The sequence below is a fragment of the Pleurodeles waltl genome, chromosome 4_2 (genome assembly GCF_031143425.1).
Source record: "Pleurodeles waltl isolate 20211129_DDA chromosome 4_2, aPleWal1.hap1.20221129, whole genome shotgun sequence".
NCBI lineage: Eukaryota > Metazoa > Chordata > Amphibia > Caudata > Salamandridae > Pleurodeles > Pleurodeles waltl.
In genome coordinates, this window is record NC_090443.1 from 1,060,832,700 (window position 1) to 1,060,849,000 (window position 16,301).

At 43.2% G+C, this 16,301-nt stretch overlaps 1 protein-coding gene across 1 annotated transcript in view; it reads right to left on the bottom strand.

Moving 5' to 3' along the window:
* Nucleotides 1-13,742, bottom strand: part of LOC138294041 (olfactory receptor 10A4-like) — an 86,951-nt gene extending 73,209 nt beyond the window's left edge. The window contains exons 1-2 of the mRNA XM_069233290.1: nucleotides 12,832-13,742; nucleotides 5,534-5,604 (exon numbers count right to left, since the gene is read on the bottom strand). Of these exons, the coding sequence (XP_069089391.1) occupies nucleotides 5,534-5,604; nucleotides 12,832-13,742 (982 nt within the window). The remainder of the gene's footprint in view (nucleotides 1-5,533; nucleotides 5,605-12,831) is intronic.
* Between the last annotated feature and the right edge of the window lie 2,559 nt (nucleotides 13,743-16,301).

The window sequence follows — 16,301 nt, forward strand, 5'->3', positions numbered from 1 at the left end:
TGCAGCTTATATCTACCATATGGCACAGGTTAGAGCTACTTGAGATAATTATAACTGGCAAATATATATGTTTTTTTTGGGTTGAAACATTAAGCTGTCACAGGATGAGATGTGTCTGGTGCCAGATTCTATACTGCTTGATATATACAACATTTTTTAACCCTACTTTTTCCAAAACTACTAAACATATTTACACCAAAACATAAAATGCGCTCTTTCTGGACCAAGATCTAGTTTTCTGCCAAATATGTTATAAATCTGATACGCGGTGCGGGCTGTAGCTGTCTCTAAAGTTCCTATGGCAAATGAATCAGGAAAACTTGCTTTCGGCCCCCCTTTTTCTCACACCCTGCTTGATGGAGCAGCCCAAAACATTCCATGTACAAGCTAGTCTAAAAGCAACATTTTTGGGGAACTTTTCATGGAGATTCCTCAAGAGGTGCCAAAGTGGTTAGCAACACAAAAAGGCATTTCCTACGGAAAGACAATGCTAACCATAACTACTCATGGTCGCTGCCACTGGGTAATGCAGTCACCACTTGGTAGTTGTAGTTAGGACTGCGTTCCCATAGGTTAATGCATTTTTTGGTTTGTTTATATATTTGGAGCAGTTTGATAAATGTTCACAAATCTTTCCAAACATTTCACCACAACTTCTTCCTGGAAAATTTAGGGGGTGATCCGTCAAGGGAGGGCTGAGAAATCAGGGATGTCACAAAACACGGGTTGGCTGTAGGCTACAGTGAAGTCCATCGGTAATTCAACTACATAAATATACAGAATTAATTGCCCTTTTCCTAGCTTGGCAGAAAGTCAATAAATTAGCTAGGGCCTGATTTAGATGTTGGCGGATGGAATACTCCCTCACAAAAGTGACGGATATCCTGCCTGCCCTATTACGATCCCCATAAGAAATAATGAGATCATAATAAGCTATTATATCTTATGTAGATCGTAATAGGGCAGACAGAATGTCTGTCATGTTTGTGACGCAGTATTCTATCCGTCCAGTTCTAAATCAGGCCCTAGTTATTATTTTGACTGTATCTAATTATAACATTTTATGGAAAAAGATACAATGTTGATAACAAATGTTGGGACAGCAAATGTTACTAAGTCTTATGACGAAATGGAATAAAATGTAAGCGCTGTCTCTGGAGGGCTTGGATAACTGGCATTCGGAGGCAGCTTCCATTGGTGGAGAGTCACCACACACTGGCACATCAGAGGGAAGGAATTCACTTCAAAAGAAATTCTGCCACTGGAAAGATTGTGAAATCTATCATGCAAGTGCAAGTTTCTAGAGTAATAGCAATGACCCTGACTAAAAACCAAGATCAACCAGGATATACATTCTGCAGTCCAATCATCACACTATAAAAAACAGAAGTATTAGTACTTCCTGGTACAGTGTGAGTCCCCTATGTATTCCTAAAACAGGAGGACACTACTAGGTGGTCTTCCCCAAAACTTTTTACTTGCTTGTCTCCAATTTTTCTGAATTTGTTTTTTGTTGGCTTTAGGGCTCTGTTCTCTCTGCCACTGATAACCAGTGCTAAAGTACAGGTGCTTTCTCCCTAAAACATGGTTTCATTGGAATATACCTAATTGACACATTTATTTTACTTATGGGTTCCCAGTAAAGTGCACTACATGTGCCCAGGACCTGTAAATTAAATGCCACTAGTGGGCCTGCAGCACTGATGGTGCCACCCACTTATGTAGCCCTCTAACCATGTCTCAGTCTTGCCATTGCAGAGCCTGGGTGTGCAGTTTACACTGTCATGTCAATATAGAAAAATAACCCCTTTGCCAGGCCCAAAATTTCCCTTTTTATGTATATAAGTCATTCCTAAGTTAGGACTTGGACAACCCAGAGGGCAGGGTGCAATGTGTTTGAACAGTAGGACATGTACTTTTAAGTTTTACATGTCCTGGTAGTGAAAAACTCTCAAATTTGTTTTTCACTACTGCAAGGCCCATCTCTCTCATAGGATAACATCAGAATTATAAACCTTTCAAGTATGGTGTGTCTTGAATCACAATTTAAAATCCAAACTTATGGTGAAGTCAGATTTTAAATTGTAATTCTGAAGATGTCATTTTTAGAAAGTTAACATTTTCTTATATTTTCTCAACGCAGCCTCAATGCATCTCAGAAGCGACACATCGCCTCTGCTGCACAACGCATCTTTGAAGCGGATCCACGCAACGCTCTGCAGCCTTGGATTTAAGGTACTTTGGTTCAGATGACCTAACTAGGTCTCTGCAGCTGGCCTGCGCTCTATCGCGGTTGGCCTGAACTTGTGACTTTGGCCTGGTACAACCAGATATCCATAGTTAGCACTTCACACATCTTAGCAAATATTTTAAGTAAAACCTTTGAAATTCAGACTCTCTGGTTTACTTATTGGAATTTTGTCATTTTGATCCAGTTCTATTTATTAAAGTGAAATTTATTTTTCTAACTTGGTGGAGAATATTTTGTGTGGCGTTTTCGATGTTTTATTGTTTGAAGTGTTGCAGAAATACTTTACACACTGCCTCCAAGTTAAGCCTGCCTACCCAGTGCGAGGCTACCAGAGGGAGAGCACAGGTTCATTCAGGGCTTGCGGACCTTAACCTGACTAGGATTGCTTGACCACAGCTTATTCCCCAGTCAAGCTATACCCAATGTCATTTATCTTGACTGAGATGACATCTTGCCTGCAAGTCGTTTTGCTGTTGAATGGGATAGAGACAGTGTGGAATCTACTCACAGATGTGTAATCTCATCCATTAATGTACAATGCTGATCCCCATCTCAGTGTGAAGAATTGTAAACAGATCTTCTGCTACAATTGGTCTGCTGGTTGTTGCCTTCATATATGGGCTACAACAAGAACAATTATTTTATACAAACAGTGGAACTATTGCCCTGTTTCATCTGTGGAGAGGAAGACTGAATTTGAAGTAAAATTCACTTATTTTAAGTCTTTATTAAGCAATCAGTATGATGTTGAAACATAGTTTCATAGTACGAAGGAAACACATCTAAGTGATGTGTTTATTTGTAGACACAAAAGGTGATTTATTTGTTTGGTTTCCTGGATGACTAGACTAAAGAAGATTTCATGACATTTAAGAAGACGACACCCAAGACTTGAGGGTCAGATGCATTCCTTAGGCACCAGGGATTGATGTGTGTGTATGTGTGTGTTTTGTTTGGGGGGGCAGACCATTGGGCAAGGGTCGCTCCCCATGAGGGCACATTACTGTTGGCCATATCTGACCCCCTTCGGGGCAGATCGGCCTATTTTTGGAAGGCCCATCTGCCCCCAAAGGTGGCATAAAGCCCACCAGAGACTAGGGAACTTTTTTTTTTCAAAATAAGAGGGTGCGGGTATGGCCATACTCCCACCCCAAATAAATGGGGCCAAAGTTGTTCTGCCCACCAGTGGGCAGATGGGGCAATTACTCCCGATCCACTCCCCGGGGGGGGGGCAGAAAGTCTACTTGATGCCAGGGAATTAAAAAAAATAAAAATAGTGTGGTGGTGCCTACCAACCAGTATGGGCATGGTTATGCCCCCACCCCAACTGAAGGGGGTAACAGTCTTTCAGCTCCCCCCACACTAAAACATCTTATCCCATGGCAAGCAAGAGGACGTTTGATTATTTTGGCTTTTGGTTTTACATTTGGGCCATGAGAGCTTGAAATGGTGAGGGTTGGACTTTTTGGACTTTGGGACGCTGCCATGTAGAAAAATCCACAAGACCTAGACACATCTGAAAACTAAACATCTGGGTGAGTCCAGGGTGGTGTGCTTCACATGCACCCCGTACCATTTTCTTACCCACAACGCCTTGCAAACCTCCAACTTTGCTGGAAATCACAACTTTTTTCCACATTTTTGTAATGGAACCTTCTGAAATCTGCAGGAAGCCACAAAATTCCTACCACCCAGCATTGTCTCATCTATACCGATAAATTTTCTGCCGCACTTGTCAGCCTAAAAATGTTTTTTTTTAAACTGCCTTTTTGGACCCAGTTTGGTTCCCCCTCAATTTTGACATGTTTTTGGCTCTTCCCTGTCACAGGCACTTGGCCCACCTACACAAATGAGGTATCATGTTTACCGGGAGACTGAGGGGAATGTTGGTTGGTAGGAAATTCGTCCCAGTGTAGTGATCCCACACAGAAATGTGAGAAAAATTTGATTTTTTAGCTAAATTTGAGGTTTGCTGAGGATTCTGGGTAAGAAAACATTTGCGGATCCACGCAAGCCACACCTCCCTGGATTTCCTTGGGTGTCTAGTTTCCAGAAATGTTTGGGTTTGGTAGGTGTCCCTATATGGCTGCTGAGCCCAAGACAAAAAATGCAGGTCCCCACAGAAAAAACAGGTAGTTTAGTATTTGATAATTTTGATGTGTCCACACAGTGTTTTGGGGCATTTCCTTTCGCGGGCACTAGGCCTACCCACACAAGTGAGGTACCATTTTTATCGGGATATCGCTAGGTGCAAGGATATTTGTGGCTCCTCTCAGATTCCAGAACTTTCTGTCACCGAAATGAGAGGAAAATGTGTTTTTTAGGGGGAGACTTGGGGGAACACAGGATAAAAGCACAAAATATAGTGAAAATGCAAGAATTGTGTCGAAAAATGTGTTTTTCTGATTCAAGTCTGTCTGTTCCTAAACGGTGGGAAGCTGGTGATTTTAGCACTGCAAATCCGTTGTTGATGCCATTTTCAGGGAAAAAAACCACAAGCCTTCTTCTGCAGCCCTTTTTCCCATTTAAAAAAAAACGAAAAAACTATTCTCTGTATTTTGGCTAATTTCTTGATCTCCTCCAGAGGAACCCACAAAGTCTGGGTACTTCTAGAATTCCTAGGATGTTGGAAAAAAAGGACGTGAACTACCCCAAATAGCCCAAAAAAGGCCTGGCACCTGAGGAGGAAAAGACCTGGCAGCCAAGGGGTTAAACATCTTAAAATAATTATTTTTATTTTGTGAATTTGGAAATGAGAAAGAGTAGTAAATAATGAGGAAATGAAAGCATTAGTTGATAATGGCTCACTTAGGAATGCGCATCCTGAAGCTGTGTTTGGAATTCACATGTGAATGTCATGGAAGGCCACTGTCCAATACAAAGACTATGGGTGGATGAAGCTGATATTGACACTTGTACTGTGGGTAACCTGTGCCAGGTTGGGTCCATGTTACCCATAAGGTATTGCATGGCAGCACGAAGGCACATGCAAACAGACATATTTTCCTCAGAGGGCCAAAGAAATAAAATAAAAATGAAACAGTATTTGATCACATTAATTGTCATTTCTGTGGCACATTAAACTGCACCGGAAGCATTTCAGAGAATCGGATGAACAGGCACTGAGAATATTCAGGGAGCATTTCAAGCAATAATTATTTCTAAATAGTAATTAAAAAATACAAATATATTCAATTTCAAAAACGCCTTTGGATGCTTTTAACGATCTGGAAACCAGAAGAGAGAGTTATAAATATGAAAGGGATCTGTTCAAGGCTGCACCCTGAGTTGCAAGCTTCTTTGCTTGATTTGAAATCACGCCCAGTGCAGCTGAACCCACCTGGCGATGCACAGATGTTCAAACCTCTGGGACCATCAGAAAACTCGAAATCAGCCTGATAGCATATATAGTTCAATTTGAGGGCAGGAGTTTGAATTACTACATGTTCCACATGAAAAGCCAAGTATGACATTGGTCGTTCATGGATTTTATTATGATATACTTTTATATTTCGCAACTTGAAGGGTTCCTTATAGAACAAGATACTGGGAGTTACATGTCATATCTATTTTTTAAATACATTTCGAAGATTCCATAGTAGATGCAGGTTTACTCAGAGAACAGCCAGTCTGTTCAAGCCCTGCAACAATATCAGTCATATGTCAATACATAGTTTAAAAAAAATTATAATATCTTATACTTTATACCATTTATTGTTCACAGAAAAATGCTGTTCATTCAAGAGAGGCTACAGTGCTTAGTGAGTGAGTGGGTTGAGTGTTTGGTTCAGTCACTGCATCTGCCAACACAAGATGTGGTGACAACACACTGGTGGGCAAACACTGCCCAGCTCTCAGATGCAAATCCTGGCATATTCTAAAGCATAACTTCATGTTATCAAAACGAGATTGTATTGCTCGAATCACTGAGTGATTACTATACAGGGCGGGCAGAGCATAGCTACATTACACCGATAATAAATATATACACCATCTTTTACCAACCCTTTAGTAACTATGGGCCAGATTCATGGGGATACTCTCGTAGTGAAATGCACAAAGTCACCCTGTTGCTCTATGTGACAGGGAAAGGCCAGCAACGCGCCGTATTTAAGCGCATGGTGCAATCGGATGGCGCAAGGGGGCCGGCTTTGCATGCAGGATTGTTTTTGTGCAGGAAGGGGCGTCCCCTGTGGTATATTAAAAAATGCAGAATGCAGCACACATAGAAAGAAGAAATAAAAAGGAGAAATAAAGATATTTCTCCTGGTTGATGCCTCTCCTGGTAAAGTATAGCAATTTGTGAGCATTCACTGGTTTAGCAGTTCTGTTAAAATTTGGAATGTGTCCTAATCCAGGGGAGTTCCGTGGGAACACCCACACAACACCCATGGAATGCCACCCGAGGCAAAGTAATGATGCAGCGATTTGCCCTGCGTTACTCCAAATGCGTGTAAGGCAAGGGTACATGATCGCTAATCTAACAGTCTTTGCACAAGATGGGGACGTTGCATGTGGCAGAGCTTTGCTAGTAACAGGTACATGTTGCATACAAGTCATGCCTTACTGTATGCCATCACAAGAGCACCACTGCCTTAGGGTGTGTGTATGTCAGGCTTAGACACTAAAAGCTAATATTTTGACTGCTAAATGTTGACAAGTGTTCGGGGGATAGCCATATTATTTTTAGACATTATTTCCAGAGCTCCATCTTGACAACAGTCTAAATAGAGAACTGACATTTTCCATTCTCCAAAAAGCTGTAGGACTACATGTAACAATCAGAGCTGCAAGGCGATTCAGCCTTACACAAATCAGGGTTGGAATGAATTAAAATGGCAACATTTGCCCGCTTTCTATGAGCTCCTGTTACAGAAACTATTGTGAAGAGGTGATATGGGAAGATGGACAGGAGTGACCCTTCCCCTCTCCATAGACAATTGTTAGTGGAGTGGGACTAATATTTAGAGGAACATGCTGTGGCTCCACAATCCAACTGGAGACCTGACGGCTTTCCAAGGAATGGGGGAATATTTACAATGTTTGGCATATCCTTAGCTAGGGAATTCTAGTAACCCTCAATCAATACAATCTGGTAACATCTATATAGATATTAGGTATGGACTAGACAATTCTAATCCATTCAGCATGAATGAGTGATATCAAATGTTTGAGGTATTTCTAATATACACCTTGTTTTATATTGTGACTGGTGAGATTACAACACAAATTACCATCAGGTTCAATTAGGAATAGTGCATTATAAATTACCCCACACTTTCATGCGTGTGTACTGCTTCTGGGGCCATGCTGGGGGTACATACCTTTGCATGATACTCACCCCCGCAGATGAGAATTACACAGACAGGGGTGTCTGACTGCAAGCTTTCTTTAACTAAATGAGAGTATCTCATTGTAGTCAGAAGCGAGAGACAGCTGGCTGGTCTCCTTTTCCACAAAAGAGGTTGCAACATTTTACTCCTCTTGAGGCACTAACCATCTACCCTGGAGTATCCCCAACAGACAGAAGTGCTGAGATATCAATGAAGATAATGACAGAGTAGGATGAGTGATTGTCAAGAAAGGTCATTAAATTAATTCCTTCAGCTATTTCCATCCACCAACAGCAATGTTTTCTGCATTCCGCAAATGTGTACGTAGGCTGACACCTGGACAGTTGCAACACCAGCTTTCATCTTTTTCCACAGACCTAGTTTAAATAGTTTACTTTGTGTCTAATAAGACTTAAACACAATTTGCTGATGGATGCACCCTGCTTGCAAGTGATAGTTTTTCAGACAGACAAGTGCTATTTTTGCGCCAAAGAGGTGAGGGATGGAATGATTTATCTCTCTCTCTCCATCCTATCTCTTGTCAATGACCCATCCTTTAAACTGTGCAAGGAAAGAATTGATATGTGTGGGGGTAAAAGTGCAATGCATAAAATGTGTCTCTTTTGGTTGGACAACAACATGATATAATGCACAGGAGTGTCTTTGATTATTTTTGAGATTGACTTTCTTTGGGGTTGGTTGACTGAGGTGATGTCACTAGAGTCACACCAGTAAATTCTACTGGTGCCCTCTTGTGGTGTTAGCCCTTCGTAAGTGTTGACTGTCCCACAGCAGTAGCCTGAGATTAATGTGAAAAGACATGCTTTTATGGCCAGAAGTTCCATATTAGAGAAAAGATGTCAAAAGACTGTAATGTCCAGCTTTTTTTTTATGTGCAGAACATTATTGAGGGAGCCCTTGGCTTGGGAACGAGGTTTAACTCTCTCTTAATATTATCATAGAACTCCAGGTTTTGGTGGTTTTTCCATCTACTGTAAATGAAACGTTCTCCTTCCCAGCATCCAAGGTCAACCCTGTTATCTGATTGGTTTTGATGTGTGTGTACAACATCACTTTCACTCTCCATGTTATTGTGGTGAACTTACATCATTTAGTAAAAAACAGAATCGAATATTGTTTGGAATTACCACTATTTGCATGATATTTTCCAAGATTATTACCTTGACTTTTTTCTTGGCCTAAAGACCACTGTGCATCTTAGCCCTGCTAATTAGTGGTAAAGTGCATGTGCTCCACCTCTAAAGGCAATGAAACTACTTGACACCTGAGTGGCAACTTTAACCTAACTATAAATACCTACTATATGTTACAAGGTGTACCCACAGTCTGTACGTTGAATGTCACCAGTGGGCTGTGGCACACATTGTGCCATACACCATAGTGACACAGCAAAATCGACCTCAGACACATCAATATATCCTGGCAGAGCAGTTTCTAAACTGCCAATCCAAGCTGTCAAAATATACCCTTTTGACGGGCCTAAACATTTCTTTTTTAATAAGTCACCCCTTGGGTAGGCTTTAGTGCACCAGAGACACGGTGCATGGTATTTAAAAACAGGACATGTACAAGTTTAATGTTCCACATGTCCTTAAAGCAAAATAGCCTATATGCTATTTTCACTGAAGCAAGGCTGGATGTTCCATAACAAAATATTTGATTACATTATTACACCCTAAAATGCTAATATTGGGTTGGTAGGAGGTAGAAACACAATGCAAGGAATGTTTTAATAGTTAGTTAAATCCAAATTAATGACAATGATGAATTCTATGTAACTATTAAAGAAGAGGAACTTTATAAAAATCACTTTGTCCATGCCTAAAGCCTCTTAGGCCTTTCTATAAGTACTCCAACTGTCACTGGGCAGTAGATAGCTTTCTTGTAGTGAGGAGTGAATTGCTCATAAGACAGAGACAAAGAGCCTTGGGTTTGGGGAGGTGATGTTCTTTCATTGGCAGAATGCCTGGAGGGCAGTGTCGAGGCAATTAGTAACTTAAAAAAGGCCTACCCTGTCCACGGCAGATATAACCCACAGCTGGCACTGCGTCCTTTATTGTCCTTCTAGGCAGGCTCTTAGCAAACCATGTAGGCGGGTAGCTTACCCAGGAAAGGTTTACTGTGACCAATGGTGATGGGTTATCCATTTCCAAAGCCACACTTCTGGGTGGGTGTAGGGAGCTCTGTCCAGAGGATTAAAGATTCTCCCATTTTGGATTTAGTTAGAGAGGGGCACTGTAGGATATACTACAGTAAAACCCACAGGAAGTTCTGAAAAAGGGAGTAGGGTCACGCTGGGAATTTTACCTCATTGGTTAGTAAGCAGCCAGGAGTTGCCCCATCCACTTGACATAAATGCGGAATCAGCAGCATCGTCCTCAGAACACTACTGTACCTGAGGAAGGTTCAGAAGAGGACTGCACTTCTGTCTGAAGACTTGAGAAGACTGGACCTGTTTTCTTTGTACCCAGAACTAACAGCAAGAGTCATAAGGCTGTATGAGCTACAGGGATACAGCAAGCTTCAAGAGGTCTTTTCCTGCTTTTACATGCTGACAAGTTTAAACTGGACCTGTCTTGGTCCATTATGTTTGCCTCTGTTGGAGTGAGCCTGACTCCCAAGTGCTGCCCTTAAAGTTTTTGGACCCTCGCCTAGTGTCAGGGTGTACTGCTTCCTACCTAACCCTAAAACTTAGGACTTTTTAACAGAGAACCAAAGTGGGATGCCGGAATTCACCACAAAGCTCTGGACTGGCTCACCTCCTTCCTCTTCGAAAGAACCCAAAGAGTTTGCCTCCCTCCTTTCCGGTCTACAGCCAGCAAGACCATTTGTGGGGTCCCCCAAGGATCCTCCCTCAGCCCCACCCTTTTCAACATCTACATGGCTCCTCTCGCCAACATCCTCCGCCCCCACGGCCTCACCATCCTTTCATACGCTGACGACACCCAGCTCATCATCTCCCTCACTAGGAAGCCAGCTACCGCCAAGAATAACCTACACGCCGGACTCCTCGCCATCACCAACTGGATGACAGCAAGCCACCTCAAATTGAACTCATAAAAAACTGAGATCATCGTCTTCGGTCCCAACAAGACAGCATGGAATGACTCTTGGTGGCCCACCACCCTTGGGCCACCCCCAACACCCACCACCCACGCACGCAATCTTGGCACCAAACTGGACTCATCTCTCTCCATGACTCAGCAAATCAACGCCATATCATCCTCCTGCTTCAACACCTCTCTCATGCTACGCAAGACTTTCAAATGGATTCCTTTATACACAAGAAGAACAGTCACCCACGCCCTCATAAGCAGCAGACTGGACTACGGCAAGGCCCTCTACGCAGGGACCACAGCCAAGCTTCAGAAAATCCGGAACGCAGCGCACATCTCATCCTCAACCTCCCTCGCCACAAACACATCTCCGCCCACCTCAGATCCCTACACTGGCTGCCCATCAACAAAAGGATCATTTTCAAAATCCCTGTCCATGCTCACAAAGCCCTCCATGACACTGGACCAGCCTACCTCAACAAACAAATCAACTTCCACAAACCAACTCGACAGCTCTGCTCCGCCGACCTTGCCCTCGCCACAGTCCCGTGCATCCAACGCACAACCACTCACAGTAGATCCTTCTCCCACCTCGCTGCCAAAACCTGGAACTCCCTCCTCACCAACCTACACAAGATCCAGGATCTCCTAACCTTCAGAAAGCACCTCAAAACATGGCTTTTCGAGCAGTAACCCCCCCCCCCCCAGCACCTTGAGACCCTACTGAGAGAGTAGTGCACTTAAGACATTTATTTGATTTGATTTGATTTGATTTGACCTGGGCCCAACCGCACAGATGATCTGCTGAAAATGCATCAGCGCTGAGACTGAGTTAATTGCTGCTCCTGTTATATGCTGTTTACCAGCATCTGGCAACGTTAAACTGTTCAGCTTCTTCCTGCAACCTTGACCCATTGAAGAAATCTGACTTCCAGAAAAGCTTCTGAGTCTGAATGTGGAAGACTTCACTGGACCGAGTCGCCATCTCATCCAATCGATGTAGAGGCCTGTTTGGGTTCGAAATTTCAACTTTTCCCACTCAGAGCTTTCCCATATTCATGAACAGCTTCAGTGAGACCTTATTGTCAATGAGCCCATCTTCAGCCACAGTCTGCTGCCTTCATCAGCTGAAGTCTTTCTGATCTCTGAAATGTGCTAAGTCTGAAGGCAACTGTTTCGGAAGAGCCTGGTCTCTGTATCCAACTCTCGCTCTATTGCGGCCGGCCTTAATTATCACCTAAGTGGCAGTTGAGCGCAACCAGATGACCTTGGTTGTGTTTTAACACTTTTTAGTGCCATTTTTAGTAGGGGTTTTTGTAACTGGCTTAATTGTCTGTAGCTTAATTATTGTAAAATTATTCATGATTATGCATAATTGTGAGAAGCTTAACCCAGCGTTTAGCACTATTTTCTAAGTACAAAATACATTCTTGCATCGAAAATTGGTCCAAGGATGAATTTTGTGCTACAAAAACAGCACTAAATGCTGCAGGACATGAACAGCAGTCTCCAGCAGCCACTCACTCTCTCTTAGTTTGTTATGTCTGTGCTCCTAAAGGCAGAATTCTTGCCCCAAATTACTCTTAATTACACATGCAAGCTTCATTGGGTAACTTCAGAAATTTCTCATTACAGGAGTAATGCATAATTACTAAAATACATTGGATTACTCTGCTATAATTACAATTTTACATATGCCTCATTTTTTATTCAAACTTTAGAAATTGCTGTCTCCAGTTCTCTCTGTCAGATTTTTATTGTTTTAGTATCATTTTTTTATTGCAATATTCTCTGCATTTCTCAAATTGTTTGAAATTTTCTTGTGTTGCGCTTTGACCTCATTACTGTTGGAATACTGCATACATGCTTTACTCATTGACTCTAAAGTTAAGCCTACATGCTCTGTACCATAGCTGCCAGAGGGTTGAGCTCAAGTTTACTTTGTGACTTTTGTGATTATTGTCTGAGGTGTATTCTCACTCCTGTCAACTAATAAGCCAATTTCTTGCAAATATCGTATCATGTATTTGGGTACCTGATGCCAGGGAAATGATATAGTGAATTAGGAGGGCTGTGCATGTTCAACATAATGTTTAAATGTTCCCCCACTGCATTGAAGGAACTGACACTGAAATATCCCTAGACTCAGGAATGATCCATAATCCCTATCATTCGTTTCAAAGCCCCTTTCACCTCATTGTTCCTCAAAGTGTAAATCATTGGGTTAAGAATTGGTGTGCCAGTTGTGTAGATAAGGGAAGCCATCCAGGTATTGGGCTGTGAGAAGCTGGACAGAGGTCTGAAGTACATGGAAATGAGAGTGCCATAGTACACTGACACCACCATGAGGTGAGAGCTACAGGTGCCAAAAGTCTTCCTGCGGCCCTCCCTGGACACAATCTTTAGGATGGTGGAGATGATACGGGCGTAGGAACCGAGAATGACAACAAAGTTTCCAATGGCCACCACAACTACACCAATGAAGATAGTGATCATGTTCACGCTTGTGTCAGAGCAGGACATGAGCAAGAGTTGAAGAATATCACAAAAGAAGTGATTGATCACATGGGATCTGCAGAAGAAGAGCTGACCCGTTGCTGCAGTGTACATCAAGGAATAAAGGCCCCCACTAAACCATGCAGCAGCTGCCAGTCGTACACACACTTCCAAGTTCATGATGGCGTGGTAGTGCAAGGGCTGGCATATGGCAACATAGCGGTCAATGGCCATCACTGATAAAAGGAAGCATTGAGCAGCAGTGAAGAATATGTAAAAGAAGACCTGGGTAATACAGCTGTGATAGGAGATCCCCCTTGTCCTTGAGATAAGGTCTGATAGCATCTTAGGGACTGTCACCGAAGGGCACAGAATGTCCAGAAGAGAGATGTTACTTAGGAAAAAATACATTGGCGTCTGGAGGTGTGAGTCAGTGCTGATTATAATGACAATGAGAAGGTTCCCCAACAAGGTGGCAGCATAAATAGAGGAGAAAGACAAAAATAATGGAATCTGCAGATATGGAAAGTGCGAGAAGCCAACAAGGATAAACTCGTTCACCATGGTCTGGTTCTCCTCCATCATGCCGGTCTGTAAATATAAAGGAGGGCATAGTTACTGGGTCTACAGAGAATGACAGCAGTTCAATGATCCTCAGACCATCAACATCAAATATTAGCTAACTATGTATTAATGCTTTCATCTAATCATGCATTCACTTATCATCCGCTCTCTGCCTACCATGTTTCCATTCTTGCCATTTTTCTATTTACCTCCTGATCAATTTAATTGTGTATTTATCCATGCAACTATTTTGTTTCTTTCCTTCTGTCTTAGTGCATCAGTGTAAAAAGAAAGGAAAAGAAAGTTATTTTTATGCACATCTTAAAGAAGGCAAGTGAAGCCGCTGGACACTGAGGGACGATCAGGAGTAGAGCGCTCTCTGAAGGGGAGTTCCAAGCTGAGGGCACAGAACGATTACCCACTGGGATTTAGCCCAACATTCACTGCAGGAGTCCAAACAGAGACCAAATTGGGCAGCATCCGTTGGAGTAAAGGTGATAATAATGGCTTGTGGCTCTTCCCTCTCCAGGTGGGCAAGGAGCGCCGCAGCTTTAGTTCAGGGATCATTGACTCCCTAGGAGCTCTTTGATAGAGTGGCCTCTGGTATAGGGCAGCACCGGGACGTTGGAGGGAGTGACCGGATGGTGACAGACGGGGCAACTCCATAGAGGACAGATAGCCACCAGTTGTGATCACCTCTCAACTCCTGCAAGAGGAGGGTCACTGGCAGAGTCAAAAGAAGCCAGGACGACTGACAGGTGGCAGGTAGAGTTAAGTGTGGTTACAGGGAAGAAAAGGACAGGTGATGTCAGGGTGCAGCACACGGACAGCCATTGGTCAATTGCTATCAAAAAGGGCAGCAAGGAGCACAGGCAGGCAGAGTTTAATGAGGCTGACCTCCCCAACCACATGGATGAAGGAAAATATGAGGAAGTCCTCAAGATGTCTAAGAATGATGGGACTGGACGAGGACTAGGCCCCAGGAAACACAGCTCCACACAGAACAGAAGACAGTGCAGGGAGGAATATTTTGAAGGGTCCAGTGGCTGAGTAGAGGACACATAAGGGAGAAGGTTGAGTATCCAGGTGCAAAGGTGTAGGCTTACAGGACAAAGCACACTAGCGAGCAAGACCAAGATGGCTAGCAGAAGGTGGCTCAGATGCAGAGGAGTCACAGAGAGGGATGTAGAAGTGGTGCGCAAGCAGAGTGATGAGTATGCAAGTGACAAGAAGATTCAGCGGTGGACAAGTGCAGCATGATGGTGGCCATGGATGCGTGGTGTGGGGTGCAAAGGGGGATAGATGAGATACCTGAGGGAGGATACAGAAAGAGCTCTTCAGAGGAGAGTAAGATTGTGATGAGGAACAAAGACGATCCAAGCTAAAGATCAAACAAGGAGAATGGCAAGAGGGGGAGATGGACAAACAATAGAGAAGTACATGGGCCATTGGAGAAGGGAGGAGAAACTGCACGGGGAGGACAGTGAGCAATTGTCAGTGCTGAAAAGATCCAAAGAGAGTAAGGAAGTCAGCAACAAGAGACAGAGAAGATCACAGAATGGAAGATGGGAGGTAGAGAGGCCAGGGAATAAATATGAGAAGCAGAGGTGTGGAATATGGACGCTGTGAGCAAGACAGTGAGAGTGTGAGCGGCAGGAGAGAAGGTGAAGGGATTGTGAGTTTTAGGGAGAAGAGGAGTTGGAGAGAGGATGTAAAATCCAAATGGGCCAATGGAACAAGGGAAGGTAGAGCAGAACATGAAAAAAGGGGTGGAAAAGGTGGATGGTTACAGTATGAGGGAGTAGTGGATGCTTTAGGCGACACTTCTTTCTGAGCACGAAGGAAAAAATATGAGCTAATGGATGCGATGACCTCCTCAAAGTACTACAGTACCATTTGCAAACAAAGGGTTTAAAGTGGAAGAAAGGGAGTTGGTGAAATGACCAAAGGTGCTAATAATCTTCGATACGTGGACCGCAGCGGTCAGGATGTATGTGAGCATTAAATTCAAAAAGACCCCAAAGGCCAGTGTGGGATTATTGAATACATGAAGGTATGATGATGGGCAGCATCAGCGTTAGAGGTCTAGCATGGCTAAGGTACAATGAGGAATTTAAACCACTGAGAATCTTAGCCCCGTTAAGGTTTAGGGAGACCTGGACAATCAGCTATGGTTTCTGTTCATGAGGCCAACAAGACTGATACCCACAAATTACACAGTGGGTGGTTTACTATTGCCAGTATAGCACTTTCCAGGGAATTCCACCCCAGGCAAGGGTGGGCCAAGTGGGATGATACTCTTGCAAAATTTAGATATGACTACAAGAGACGAGGAGGTCAAACACCCAATTATCCACTGTTACAACAGCCAAGAGCAATGCAGAGGGGCAGATGAGATGGCAAAAGGGTACTTGGAAAGAGTGTCTGCCAATTGCCATGAGATTGTACCCAGGTCAGGAAGTGGCATTCTTCTTAAGGGGAGGATGTACAGAGAGGTTTAGAATGCCATACCGTGGTCCCAGTAGCGAGAGACCAGCAGAAAATATGAAATCATGCAAAGGAAAAAAGCAAATCATACCT